Source organism: Chelmon rostratus, chromosome 13 (assembly GCF_017976325.1).
Source record: "Chelmon rostratus isolate fCheRos1 chromosome 13, fCheRos1.pri, whole genome shotgun sequence".
Taxonomy (NCBI): Eukaryota; Metazoa; Chordata; class Actinopteri; order Chaetodontiformes; family Chaetodontidae; genus Chelmon; species Chelmon rostratus.
This window is the reverse complement of record NC_055670.1, coordinates 11,610,715-11,623,402: the sequence shown is the minus strand read 5'-3', so window position 1 is coordinate 11,623,402 and position 12,688 is coordinate 11,610,715. Positions and strand designations below refer to the sequence as shown.

The following is a 12,688-nucleotide window of genomic DNA, read 5'->3' as shown; positions in this document are numbered from 1 at the left end:
TCCCCCCCTCCCCCCGCACCTTCACAGCAGTCAAGGACACATATTTCACTTAAACACAACAAGTCACAAACTCAAAAAAACATACAAAGCAGATGGTTTTTGGTTATACAATGCGTGTCTGGACACCTCTGTGGGTCAAAATAAATCGCCTCTTGGTCATTAATCTGTGATATCATCATCACACCCCTGGCAGGTGAGAGCGAGCGGGATCGTCTGACCTGTCAGTTACCGGAGTCCAGCGGGTCCAGAGCGCAATCTGACCCCCCACACTCCTGGCTGATGACAGAGCTGTGAATGAGACTGCTTGACAGGGACTTAGGCCTGAGCTCGCAGGTCAGGTAGGAGGGCTCCTCCAATTCAGTGTGCAGTGGGGAGCACTGGCCATCTGGAGGTCCATAGGCACTGATGTCTGAACCGCCCTCCCTCTCCTCTGTGGACTCTTGGTTGGCCAAGTCCAGGGGCATACTATTCTTGGTGGGACTAGTGGACGCAGATGGACTCTCCTGTAGCGGTGGGCTTAGTGCACGCTGCGATTTTAAGTAAGGTTTGACATTGGCCACAAGGATTGTACTGTCCCGCTGTTCCTTTCCAAACGTGCTGAGGGTTTTTCTGCTGCTGCAGCTGATGGTGCCATAAATCTCTGTCTCTACCATGGCGTCCATTCCCACAGGGATGAAAAGGTTGGTGCGATTATCGGCGCTGTCTGCTTGGCTTCCTACCCGTAACTTTGGCATCCAGCATCTGTCAGAATGTCCCAGTGCACGACATTCATCGGTGCAGTGGACTGATTTGTCTTGCTCTGCAAAAACAGTTAAACATTTGTTATTGGAGCCTGCTGGGGCAGGAGTAAACAACATAAAAGAAAATGCAGATGACATTTTGAAGGATGAGCCACCATAATAAAACACTCCAGCGAACACAAATTCCAGCCCTATTCTTAAAATCCTGCTACCAACTATAGCTTCTTGGTTGATGTGAGATATTTAAGATGCATCATGAGAATGTTTCAGCAGCCTGTTGCAGCAGCGATGGGAGAGTTCAAATTTAGCAGTGCGGTTTTGATTACTAAAGTACAGATGCTTCTAGTCTAGAAATCACTCTCTCAATGCAGCCTTAAAGGAACAACGTCGTGCTAAGCAAAAAAAGTTTTCCTTTTTGTGTTTTGCTGGTCAGTGCGGCGATCGAGTGAGACATGAAGCTGTTTCTCGACGCTACTCTCAAACGACTTGTGTAGGTGTTTTCCTGGAAAATATCATCTGGTGCAGAGGAAGTGATGTGTTTCTCATTTACATTTCCAGCGGCAGCAGCAGCAGCAGCAGTTTGTGTGGAATTTGCAGAAAAAAAACAACTGTAGCATTTGCATGAGCAATTTGCATGAGCATGAGTGATATTTGCCATTTTCTGATCTGGAAGTTGTGAGAAACGCTGTGGTTGTAGTATTGTTGATTATCATATTGTCAGGGGCTCATTATTTTCTTTTTTCTATTTTTTCCAAACCAATTCATAGGGACAATTTATAGGTGCTTGTTTATGTGGAAAAAATGGTGAAAATGAGATATCTAAAATGAAAAATCAAGGCGAGGTTGGGTTTTGAAAATACCATTTGTAGCGCAAACACTCATTAGTTTGACCTTTGGTAATTCTTCTAATGACTCTGAGGGACTCTGGTGTGTTCTCAGCAGCTCATTTGCATTTCCTGCCCATTTTCCATTTCCTTTCTTATTAGTGGACGTTCATTGTGACCCGTCCTTGCCAAAAGAGGACCTTGTTTACTGTAGGACGCTTTCTTCTCGCTGCAAGAAACACAAATCATTTTGGAAGCGTGGAAACATAAAAAAGTGAGAATAAATTAAATTATATGCTTCTTTAAAACAAAATCTGGATATGCTTTGGGTAGAATTGGCAAAAATGAACAAAATGAGCAACAATGAGGCGCAAATATAGTCCACATTACACAAGTGTTACCTCAGGGCCACTAGGTTAACACCAGTAGTAGAATTTCAAATGAGGATGGTTATTAATGTCACTTGTTGCAAAGAAAACATGCAACCTTTCATTCTTGATTGAAGTGGCTCCCTGATTATCTCATGGCTGGAGCCGCTACAGCTGCATTAGTTGATACTGAACACAAAGCCAAACGCCACAGGACTGTACAGCATGTGCGAGGGGCTGCATATTAGTGTCAGCAGCAAAAAGTGGAGCGATGGGTAAGGCTGTCGTTGTGGCGTAAGTCAGTCTTTTACACTTCACACCACATCTAACCCTGGTAGACATGAAATAAGCACACAGAGAGTGACACAAAGAAGGAGCCAATTTCCATGGCGTTATGATGTAGAGGGTTTCATTTTTTTTTCTCCTGCAGCCATTACATTACGCTATCAGAATTAATTTGACAATGATCCATTGAGGTATTTTGCATGTAGAGGCATGAAGCAAAATGTCAAATGTGTCTTTGCAAATTGGTGGTAAATGACAGTTTTCCTTCATTTGTTATACATGAAAACCAAATGGCGATTTGATTTGTAAAAGTCTAAATTTATTCCTCCTGTTGTTCTGATGAATGATTTAGCATTAATAAGTGTGTTTTCTTTGCTGCGATGACATCCTTTATGCCGGCTACGCGAACAAATTCAAATAATGATCGCTGGATCAATCAGAATTTGGTTATTGATTTAGGTTTTGTGCATTGTTCTTCCTGTCAAAATCCCCAACTGTAATAATGAATGGATGGAAACGCACGAAGACACAGATAGTACACGACGCATCTAGAAATTCTCCCCGTCTGTCTAGGTGTCTCTCCCACAGGACCCAAACCTTCCTGGTAAAATATTATGACAGAAAAATCCAAAAAATTCTCACATTAAGACAGAATCGCACATTAACGCTTCGCACGCCGCCTCTCGTGAACCCATCTCCTCCTCTCATGGGACACAAAAAATTCCAACCAAAAGGTTAAACCTGGTTTTTAATGGGAATAACATTTCAGCAACATTTCATGCGATCGCAGCACATGGCTCGATACTACACTGATAAGCTCTCGTAGCTTTGGTCTATAAATAAGGCTTCTCCATCTTGCTCACATGCCATTATGTGATATCAAAGACAATGAGTAGAAAGTGACTAACTGCGAATGAGACACTTGATCTCTTTTTCAAACCTGGCCCCGATGAGGATGAGAATATCAGCCTGGAACAAGGGGAAGCTCCACATGATGGGGCGCTTCCTGGAAGAGGTGTGTGTGTGTTGAGGGGGGGGGGGGGTTCTCTTGTTCAAAGGCAACGGTACCTTCCTCGTTCACCAGTTTGCTAGCTGGAGGACGCACAACCCCAAGGGGGGAAGTTCAAACCCAAAAAGAAAGATACCATCTCGCACCACAACCCCCAAGAGATGTGAATACTAGCGCCATGTGCAGCACTGCAAGCTCATTTGCAAAGTACAGGCCACCACTATCAACTGCTGGTGCACAAGTCCATGAACACCCACACAAACACACACCCACACACACAGATGCAGCCATAGGACAAGATGGATCTGTTAATTATTCTGCAACTAGATGGAGATTTCACACGTTAAATGGGGCTGTTGACGTGACGGCGTAACTGTTGGAAAGGTTTCTTAAAGGATGCTTACATTAACGAAAAGTGCCATTTCTACATGTTCTCACGCATATTCTATATACCCTCATAGGCTACAAGTAACTTCTTTAGTACATTATGTGCTTTTATGTGCAGGAAAAAATTTTAGGATAATGGGAGTCATCATGTGACATATGTTATGTTGCCTCGATGTGGAGTTTGCAGGTCGAAATATATATATACATATATATAAATACAGTATATATGCATATTTTTGGGGAGATTGCAAATTGCACTGTGCGAAAAAAAAAGGCTCTTCTTTGCCTTTGAATGTTGTGCTGTTCTGCAGCTGTACCCAACTGGGGATGGCTGTGCACACCATCCGCCCCCTTTGATTTACGTACAGAACGTTCACATGGAAACACAAATGTGGTTTCTCCCTCAATGAAATCAAATCAGTCGCCTTTGACCGATAACACAACAGAAGCTAATCTGACATAAAATTCGAAACCTCGGAGCCTTTATTAGCGTGCCGTTAAATAATGTATGGAATATTACATGAATTGTGCTTATTTATTCAAAGCAAAGTGGTGAAATTTACATGAGTTGGAAAAACAATAGATTCAGTAATCTGCTCTGAATTTGACAGAGCCGGCTGCTGTTGGTGAATCAAAGTCCATTTCAAGAATCTGCAAAATGATGCTGTGCTTTTAAAGATTCTACTTTATTTTAGGCGGTGAAATCATATCTGCTTACACATCTTAACTGGATATTGACTATAGACTTTTATTGCATCTTGGCTGGATTTTGTCTATGTGTATATTTACTGACTGATCTGTTTGTGTTGTTTGCATTCATTGTTATAACAGAGTTTCTATGCTGCCTTCTTGAACCCATCTCTCTGGAAAAAGGGATTTTAATCTAAATGAGACTTTTATGTGGTGAAATAAAGCAGATTGAAAAGGAATATACGTGTGAATGTCTCATTTGTGATATAAATGAAGTTAGTTAAAGGGCTTAAAACAAAGTTAGATCACAATATATATATATATATATATATATTAAAGTTGTATCAGGTCAAGGGCCAGCTAACCAGTTAGAGAAACATGGTGATTATGGTTCAGGTAGTTGTTGTAAGTGATCATCACTGATTGGCTCCTAACCTCAGTATTAAGTTTGTGGTGCAACAAACCGTAACTGTGCCTATTTTCACATTACTGCAAGTTTGTACAAACCATTTATACTCTTTCTGAAACAAATCAAATTTCTGGGCTGCATACTGTGATTTTTTCCCTGTCATGTTACATATTATGCGAATTTACACTGATACATTCAAAGCATAAACCATTCTGGTGCTCTCTTTGTCAGGGCTGAGATCAAGAGAAAATTCGCATTTGAGTTCAAAATGCATTTTACATCAAAAGGGAGAACTAAATGATGGCTTTGATTTGGCAAAACCGCAACACAGATCCTGCATATTATAAGTGCTACGCTTTGAAGCATCTACACCCCAGATTACAGTTCTGTGGCCCTTACGTTTGTGTTTCTCCATCTTTCTTCTAGCGCCATAAAGAAAAGTATTTCTGAGGCACAGATACACAGGGCCAGAACAATAAGCATGAGCATGGGGGAGCGGGGAGATGCTGAATTCATTTCCATGCTACGGATCACTACTGCAGAGGAGCTAGCAGATGATGCTGATGCAAAGCGATGTATGTGCTTAGAAGGTTGAGCAAAAACACAGAAAGGTATTTTTGTCATTGTCCCATTTGTCTCGCTATACAACCAGAAGCAATTTAAGGATCATGTCTGCTTGTTTACATAACATTAAATTCCTAATGCTCACAAGAGATATGGATTTTTATTCTTTTTGCTGCCATAATCGCACCTTTATGGCCACACGGTAAACTTTTTCTGTGACAGAATGTTTTATATACTGTTAGAAGCTTTATAATTATTCAAAAACAAAAAATGCAGAGGGAAGCAGATGAGGAAGGGAGGGTGCTTTCATCTATTGTGCTTGTCATTGGCTTTCCATTTCCATTTTCCATTCCATCACTGAATAAAAATTTGGTTGAATAATAGCTCTAAAATTACAGCGTTACACAATGGCCTTATATAGTCCACTGCATTTACATAGTCACAGAATAGAATCATGACAAAGTGACAAAGTGGCTGTGATCTTATGGGCAACTGTGAATGGAACAATAACATGTTCTCAAAAACAAAGAAACTGCCTGCCCATTATAAATAGAATCAGAGAAAGCCTAGCAACATACCCACTGTGCATCTGGTGTCTGTGAGGGTGAATAAATATTCAGAGTGCATGATAGTGGAAGCTGCACAGGTGCATACATTACCTGTATCAAAGCAGCCAGGAGACTAGAGGGATGGTAAAGGTAAAGACATAAAAGCAATACTACTTAACCCACAAGCTTTTGTGTTGGTGCATTTGGAACTAAAAATCTGTGGTGTCTCCATTTTGGATAATAGCGCTATCTTGTCAAAATCCGCACAACAGTGGCTTTGTTGTTCAATAAATGTGCCTGTACGTATGCGCGCGAGCGGGAGACAGAAGGAGTGTGTGGGTTGCGGGGTGATGTTTTTGTGTGATCAGGTCTAACGCATAGTGCATAATGTAGATCTTCCATCTAGTGGTGAGCAGAGACTGACACCATTTAATGTTCGACTGACCAACCCGGAGAGAGAAAACCATTTAATGTAACCATTAGATTTGCTTTTTAACATTATTTCTAACATGCAAACAGGAACGGCAGCAACAAAAAAAACACCCTATTAATATTAAAAGCAATGCCCCACTTCTTTGCATTTCTGTTATCTTACATGTGCAGGTCTTTAAATTAACTGACATTGCCGTCAAGCAAGCGTCAGCGCCGCACATGTAAATATTCAGTCTTGCATGTACAAAACATCTCTTTCAATATGTGTCCATTTGATTGGCCTTAGAACTTGGGCTGAATCAGATTCAGAAATGTGCTGCGAAAAAATTGTGATTGAATTTACACCTCCCACAGAGTCAAGTTTGGTCTGCCATAATTCCTCATAGCACACGCGCTCACACACACACACACACACACTCACACATATACACACAAAAGTGAGAGAGAGAGATAGATAGAGAGAGATTCACACATCCGTCTGGCAGCCGCAAGAGTGTTTCCATCTCTGCCCTCCTGAGCATGCCACAAACAAACAGTTCATAGCAATGTAAATGGTGTGGAAAGTGCTGCATAGGGACCTGATGACCAGAGCCATTCTCTTCCAAGGCTCACACAAGGAAATGAGAAACATCACCACTTCACTCAAGTCCCCTATTATCTTTTATCTTACCAGTGAGAGTAGCTTTCATATTTTTCAGTTTATATCCACAGCAGCTAAATATATCAGTCTCTATCAGGTCAGGCAGGTTGCAACGGATTGACAATCATCTATGATTATACTCCTGGAAGTGCGGATTGTTTGAGATTTCGTGAAATAAAATTCAACATTTCTATTTTCAGTCGTAAAGCAAAGCTCCTCTCGAAATGGCGTAACCACTGCAAACCCGCTAATAACTGAGAAAATCTTTCCAAGCGAAAGGTGGAAAGACTCTTGTCACGTTGCACCAGAAATACCTGTCATTTCGCACTGCAAGTGTCTATCATGCTTCTCCTTGTCTCTGTCGTGTTATTCGAGACATGCATGCGGTGCATCTGTGTTCAAATAATGACGTGATCAAAAGAGGCGCAGACGGAGGTACACTTTGCCATGCATATGAGCTTGTTTGATGGCAGAAATCAGACAGAAGATGTTTGAACATTCTACCTTCAGCCAATGGACTCTTTCATCCTTTAAAGCTACCATCTACCTTCCACTCTGGTGCCTTCATGTCATCTTTGAAACAGCTCAGACTGCCTGCATTGCAAGGCAGTACAAAGTAACACTACCGGCATCTAACAACTGTGGGTTTACCTCCTCCATGTTAAATATTTGCCCGCGTTGGCTGCACCCGGGGCCCGGCGGACCTCTGCTTAAGACGCCGGCGAGCTGTGTGCACGTTCTCGGCGCATAGAGCATAAACAATGTCCGGTGCGAGAGTCAGTTAGGCATCTTCAAGATGTCAGGAAAAGAGTGCATCCACTCACCCTGTTCAAAAGGCTGGCCATTAACTGCTGTTGCTTTCATCTTGAGGGCCTCCCTAGCAGACGTGTCGCAGTGTGAGCCTTTATTAGTATCCTGGTCACTATCAGCCTGGTCACTATCACCATGGCCACTGTCTCGGAGGCTTGCTCGTTCTGCATCCTTAAATGTTGAGCTGCAGCAGAATAGAAGGAGGGGGGGGAAGAAAAAACACAACTTGCCATTACCTCTGCGTGAGCACTCCTATTTGATAGCCATAGTCAGCTGGCTTGATACAAGGATGAAGAAGCTAAATGCACTGGTCAGGAAGCTTTTGGATAGAGCTCTTACCTTTGAACAAATGGCTGCCTGCTGCCAGCATAATTGGGTTCTGAGGGGAAATTTTCCGTCTAGAAATGAAAGGGAAATAATATTTTCCATTGGCCATGTTAAAAGTTTCATGCAATTTTCAACAATAGCCTGAGTAACATGAGATTCAGACAGGGAAACCTATTTTTCAGGTTCTTAAATCTTTATTATAGCACCTGAAAGATGTCAATGAAAGCCATAGAGCACCTGCCAGTATTGACGGCATGATAAGAACAAATCTCCATTGTGACCATATGTGACTCCTTGGCAAGGCGAAGGAGGAAAGCATTAGCCAGTGTCATCGGCATCCTTTTCCCCCTATCTTGAGAATAATGTGTTTGTGTTGATCACACCCACATACCCTAGTGACTGGTGACAGTGCCAGGCCTTGTCATCTGTGTTATCATCTCCAAATGAGACTGTCTGTGAGACTGTCCTAGATATTTACATCGTTTACAGCGGATAATTCTGCTGTGCTAAACATCACGACAAGCCCATGCTGTCAAATTAGCATGTTAGCTGGCTCGTGCACACAACCCTGCCATCTCTACAAGGCGAGGCCGGACCCTATTAATGGCCTTATCGTGCCAACTTCGGATGCGGATGGGTGGATCTGGCCCATATTTGCGGGGAGCGAAAAATGCGATTGTAAGGTTATGCTGTGTGCATCTAGCTGTCTGGTGCACGTTGGTTCAGTAATGTGATCGGACAAGCTGCTCAAACACCTGTCCAATCCCACATTTCAGGCAGGGTTTTGTTTTCACTCTATAGCAGTGGATCTGGCAGGGTCACAGCAGCCTTGTTCAAGACTCACACTGTTTGCATGTCTAACTGAGAGGACTTTCTGATTATGCAGACCACCTGTACCATTTTGCAAGAGAGAGGACTTACAATGGAGCGCTTTCTGAAATGATTCTGCTTCCTCTAATGCAGTTAGAAAAAGCTCCCTTTCGTGAAATGCCATTTACAACAGATTAATACATTCCAACACTAAGTTGCCAGATCATGCAGAGAATATTTCACAATGTCATAACAGGGGAAAGAAAAAGCAATAATAATGATGTCTGCTCACAGTGACAGAGTTTCTTTTTTTTTCAGTCTATTACTTTTCTTTTGTCAGATTTGTATGACAAAGCAGCGTGTGCAGATAAGGGAGAATAAAGGGCAGATAAAGAATACGGTGCAGCATCCTCCTTACCTGTATCACTGACATCCTATTCGCTGGAGTGTCTGCGCTAAGCCCGGCAAAGCTGGAGTGGCAGCCTGCCCTGGGGACTGTCAGGCTGTTTGGGGTGGTTTTCAGGTACATGACCTCTGACCTGGGCAGCGTGAGCGGCAGAGGGCTCTGGTAGTCAAAACATATTGGTGAAGTGATGAGAGAAGGGCTGCTCACCACATTCATCCGGCTGGCAGAATCTCTCTCCTCCATCTCACTCTGCACCAGCATGATGTCACTCTTGTTGATCCTTTTCTTTTTGCCTTTCCCCACTGGAGGATTGGAGTACTCAGCCATGCGGCAGTTATAATTCCCAGTCTCCTTATCTTGATGCTTGGACTTGACAGCGATGGCGGTCATGACTGCTAAGAGCATGACAGAGATAATGCAGAGGGTAACTATGAGGGGCAGGGATACATCCCAGTGCTGCTGTTCCCCGCTCGCGCTGGAACCCCCTCCCGCTGCCGTTTCTGTGTTCGCCTTAATGATCAGCTTAGCCACGGCAGATAAGGGGGGCTTGCCATGGTCAGTTACCTTCACCACCAGCTCAACCACTGGGGCGACCTCCTCCCAAAGAGCATGAGCAGTCCTGACCTCCCCTCCAACCGGATCCATCTCAAACAGGTGGTCGTCATTCCCCTCTGTGATCTCATAGGTCAGGTGGCCGCTCTCTCCGTGGTCGTGATCCACTGCTTTCACTGTGGCCACAATGTATCCGATACCTACGTTTCTAGGCACTGGGATTTCTGCTGTATCATTCAGCAGAAGGGGTAAAATGATAACCGGGAGATTGTCGTTGACGTCGAGGACGTTGACCCTGACTGTGGAGGTGCTCTCCATGTGAGGCGATCCTCCGTCCTTAGCCTGGACTTTGAACTCAAAGGATTTCGTTTGCTCATAGTTGAAAGACCGTGAGGCATATATGGCTCCATTGGTGGGATTAACAGACACGTAGGTGTACACTGAAACGTCTCCGATATGTGACGGAAGAATGGAGTACGACACTGTTCCGTTGCGACCTACATCTGGGTCGTGGGCCAGAACGGAGCCCAAATACTCCCCCGGGATGTTGTTCTCAGGCACCTGTAGCACGTAAACTGTCTTTGTGAAGCGTGGCGCATTGTCATTCTCATCCAAGATTTTCACAGTAAACGACTTAGTGTAGTTCAAAGACGGGATCCCATTGTCCCTCGCCACTATTGTCACATTGTATTCGTCTTTCATCTCCCTGTCCAGGGGTCTGTCTGTGAGCAGCGTGTAAAAATTGTCATTGTTTTCCTGCAGTCTGAAGGGCACGTTACCCTGCACCCTGCACTGAAGTTGACCATTTCGGCCAGAATCTTTGTCTGTCACCCTCACCAGCGCTATGACAGATTCTGGAGGCGCTGCCTCGCTGATGGCTCCCTGCCGGACAGAAACAAAACTTATTATTGGCGAGTTGTCATTTTTGTCCAGCACTTTGACAGTAATTTTACAGTGGCCTGGTATCGGGTTGGGCCCGAGATCCTTAGCCTGCACGTCAAACTCTATGATTGGATTATCTTCATAGTCAATTTCTCCCTGGACCTTGATGACGCCAGTATTGGGGTCAATGGAGAACAAATCTTGGATTCTCTCAGATGCATACCCAGTGAAGGAATAGACCACCTGCCCGTTGCTCCCCTCATCTTGGTCGGTGGCGTTTAAATCTATGAGTACTTTCCCAGCGGGGGAATTCTCTGCAATTTCAATCACATAGGAGGATTTTTCAAAAACGGGGCTGTTGTCGTTCGAATCAGTCACCCTGACGTTGATTTGCATGGAGCCTGATCTTGGATACTCCCCACCGTCAATTGCTGTGAGGAGAAGGGTGTGATGGCTCTGATCCTCCCTATCCAGAGGTCTCTGAACCACCAGCTCTGGATATATAGTCCCATCGCCCCTCACTTTTAAATCCAAAGAAAATGTATTGTAATCGTCTCTCGTGACCTGGTACGTCTTTATCCCGTTTTCCCCAGAATCTGAGTCATGTGCAATAGTCAGAGGGAAGCGAGTCCCAGCAGCTGCGTTCTCTGAAATATCAATATTCACATGATCTGAAGGGAAGCTGGGCGAGTTGTCGTTTATGTCCTGGATATCAATCTTGATCATGCATATTTCCTTGTCATTGGCAAACACCTCCATGGAGAGCTGGCACTTTGGGTTGCGCCTGCATAACGTCTCCCTGTCAATCCTTTGTTTGGTGAAGATTAGTCCACTCTCCGGGTCAACATCCACCAGATGTGGTGCAGAATTCTCCAGCACTCTGAAGTTGGATTTTTTCCCTCTCTCCATGGTCCCATACCCGGCATCTTTTGCTATATTACCTATAACAGTGCCAGGTCCTTGCTCCTCTGGGACGGAATAATTGAGATTTTTCAATGTCAGGGCTTTAACCCACAGCAGAAAGAAAATGGGTACAGAGAGACGCATCCCTTCAACTGGATATGCGGTGGTGGCAGACAGAAAAAAAAAAATCCTCGTTGACTTTCAACCTGTTGATTACGGCAAACCTAGAGGACTAAACCCAAATCAGGCGTGTGGTAGACGCCGATCCCCCACTAATTAGGCATTAAATCGATTTGTGGAGCGTTATTGCCGTTTCATCGATATTCCAACCTCTTTCACATGCCGCTCGGCTATGATGAACTCTTTCTGTAAACAAAGATGACCGCCCGACGACACCTTATGCATGAATTAAAGATCAAATTCAACATAGTGAGCGAGACACGCTTTGTTTTTTTTTCTCACAGGGGGGACTTAATGAATAATCGATGACTATAAAGTATTAATATTCCCCACTGCATCCAAGGTTAAAGCGTTTGAATCTCTGTGGTGAAGGTTAGACCGTAGCTTACAAAAGCGCATTGCCCTCATGCGACATCTACACCTAAGCTACAGCAAACACTGACATGCCCGTTCAAAATGCAGCATTGTCCGATGTTACCATTCACGATGCATTTACTTTTTTTTTTCCCCTCCTGTGCGGCACACTGTTGCATATGGGTTCTGCTCGTGCAGCACAGCCTGCCCATGCCACAAAGTGGAATAAAAGCAGGATACGGAGCCGTTAATCCCGTCCAACCTTTTGTGTGCGCGTCATTCAAGAGCATCTATGGCACGGCTGCGACTTTTGCCCGATGATTGTCCTGCAATCAGTCCAGTAATCCCATAATCCAGCCCAATTGGACCCAGTGCTCTTGCATCCTTCATTCGGACAATGCTCATCTGCACTGCCCCCGTGAACGCTGCCCAAAAAAAAAAAAAAAAGCAAAGAGAAAAAGAGAGGAAAAAAAACGCGAAACAAGGAGGGTGCCGGAAGATTTCAGATAATCAAAATTAATCGCTTTTCCTGCGCTCAGTTCTCTCCGCGTCAACTGTTGAAACCCGC

The 12,688-nt window shown here is 44.0% G+C and overlaps 1 protein-coding gene across 1 annotated transcript; it reads right to left on the bottom strand.

Moving 5' to 3' along the window:
* Positions 1-221: 221 nt before the first annotated feature.
* LOC121616380 (protocadherin-17-like) lies at positions 222-11,730 on the bottom strand. Its single transcript, XM_041951124.1, has 4 exons — positions 9,262-11,730; positions 8,046-8,104; positions 7,721-7,890; positions 222-799 (listed from the first exon to the last, which is right to left on the bottom strand). The coding sequence occupies exons 1-4, from the start codon at positions 11,728-11,730 to the stop codon at positions 222-224; spliced, it is 3,276 nt and encodes a 1,091-aa protein (XP_041807058.1).
* Positions 11,731-12,688: the final 958 nt, after the last annotated feature.

Bases quoted from the DNA above. Each gene is read 5' to 3' on its own strand.
- LOC121616380 (XM_041951124.1), bottom strand. From the start codon at position 11,730: ATGCGTCTCTCTGTACCCATTTTCTTTCTGCTGTGGGTTAAAGCCCTG. The intron at 8,105-9,261 runs GTAAGGAGGATG...TTTCATTTCTAG, and splicing joins ATAGGATGTCAGTGATACAG to ACGGAAAATTTCCCCTCAGA. The intron at 7,891-8,045 runs GTAAGAGCTCTA...ATTCTGCTGCAG, and splicing joins AGGCAGCCATTTGTTCAAAG to CTCAACATTTAAGGATGCAG.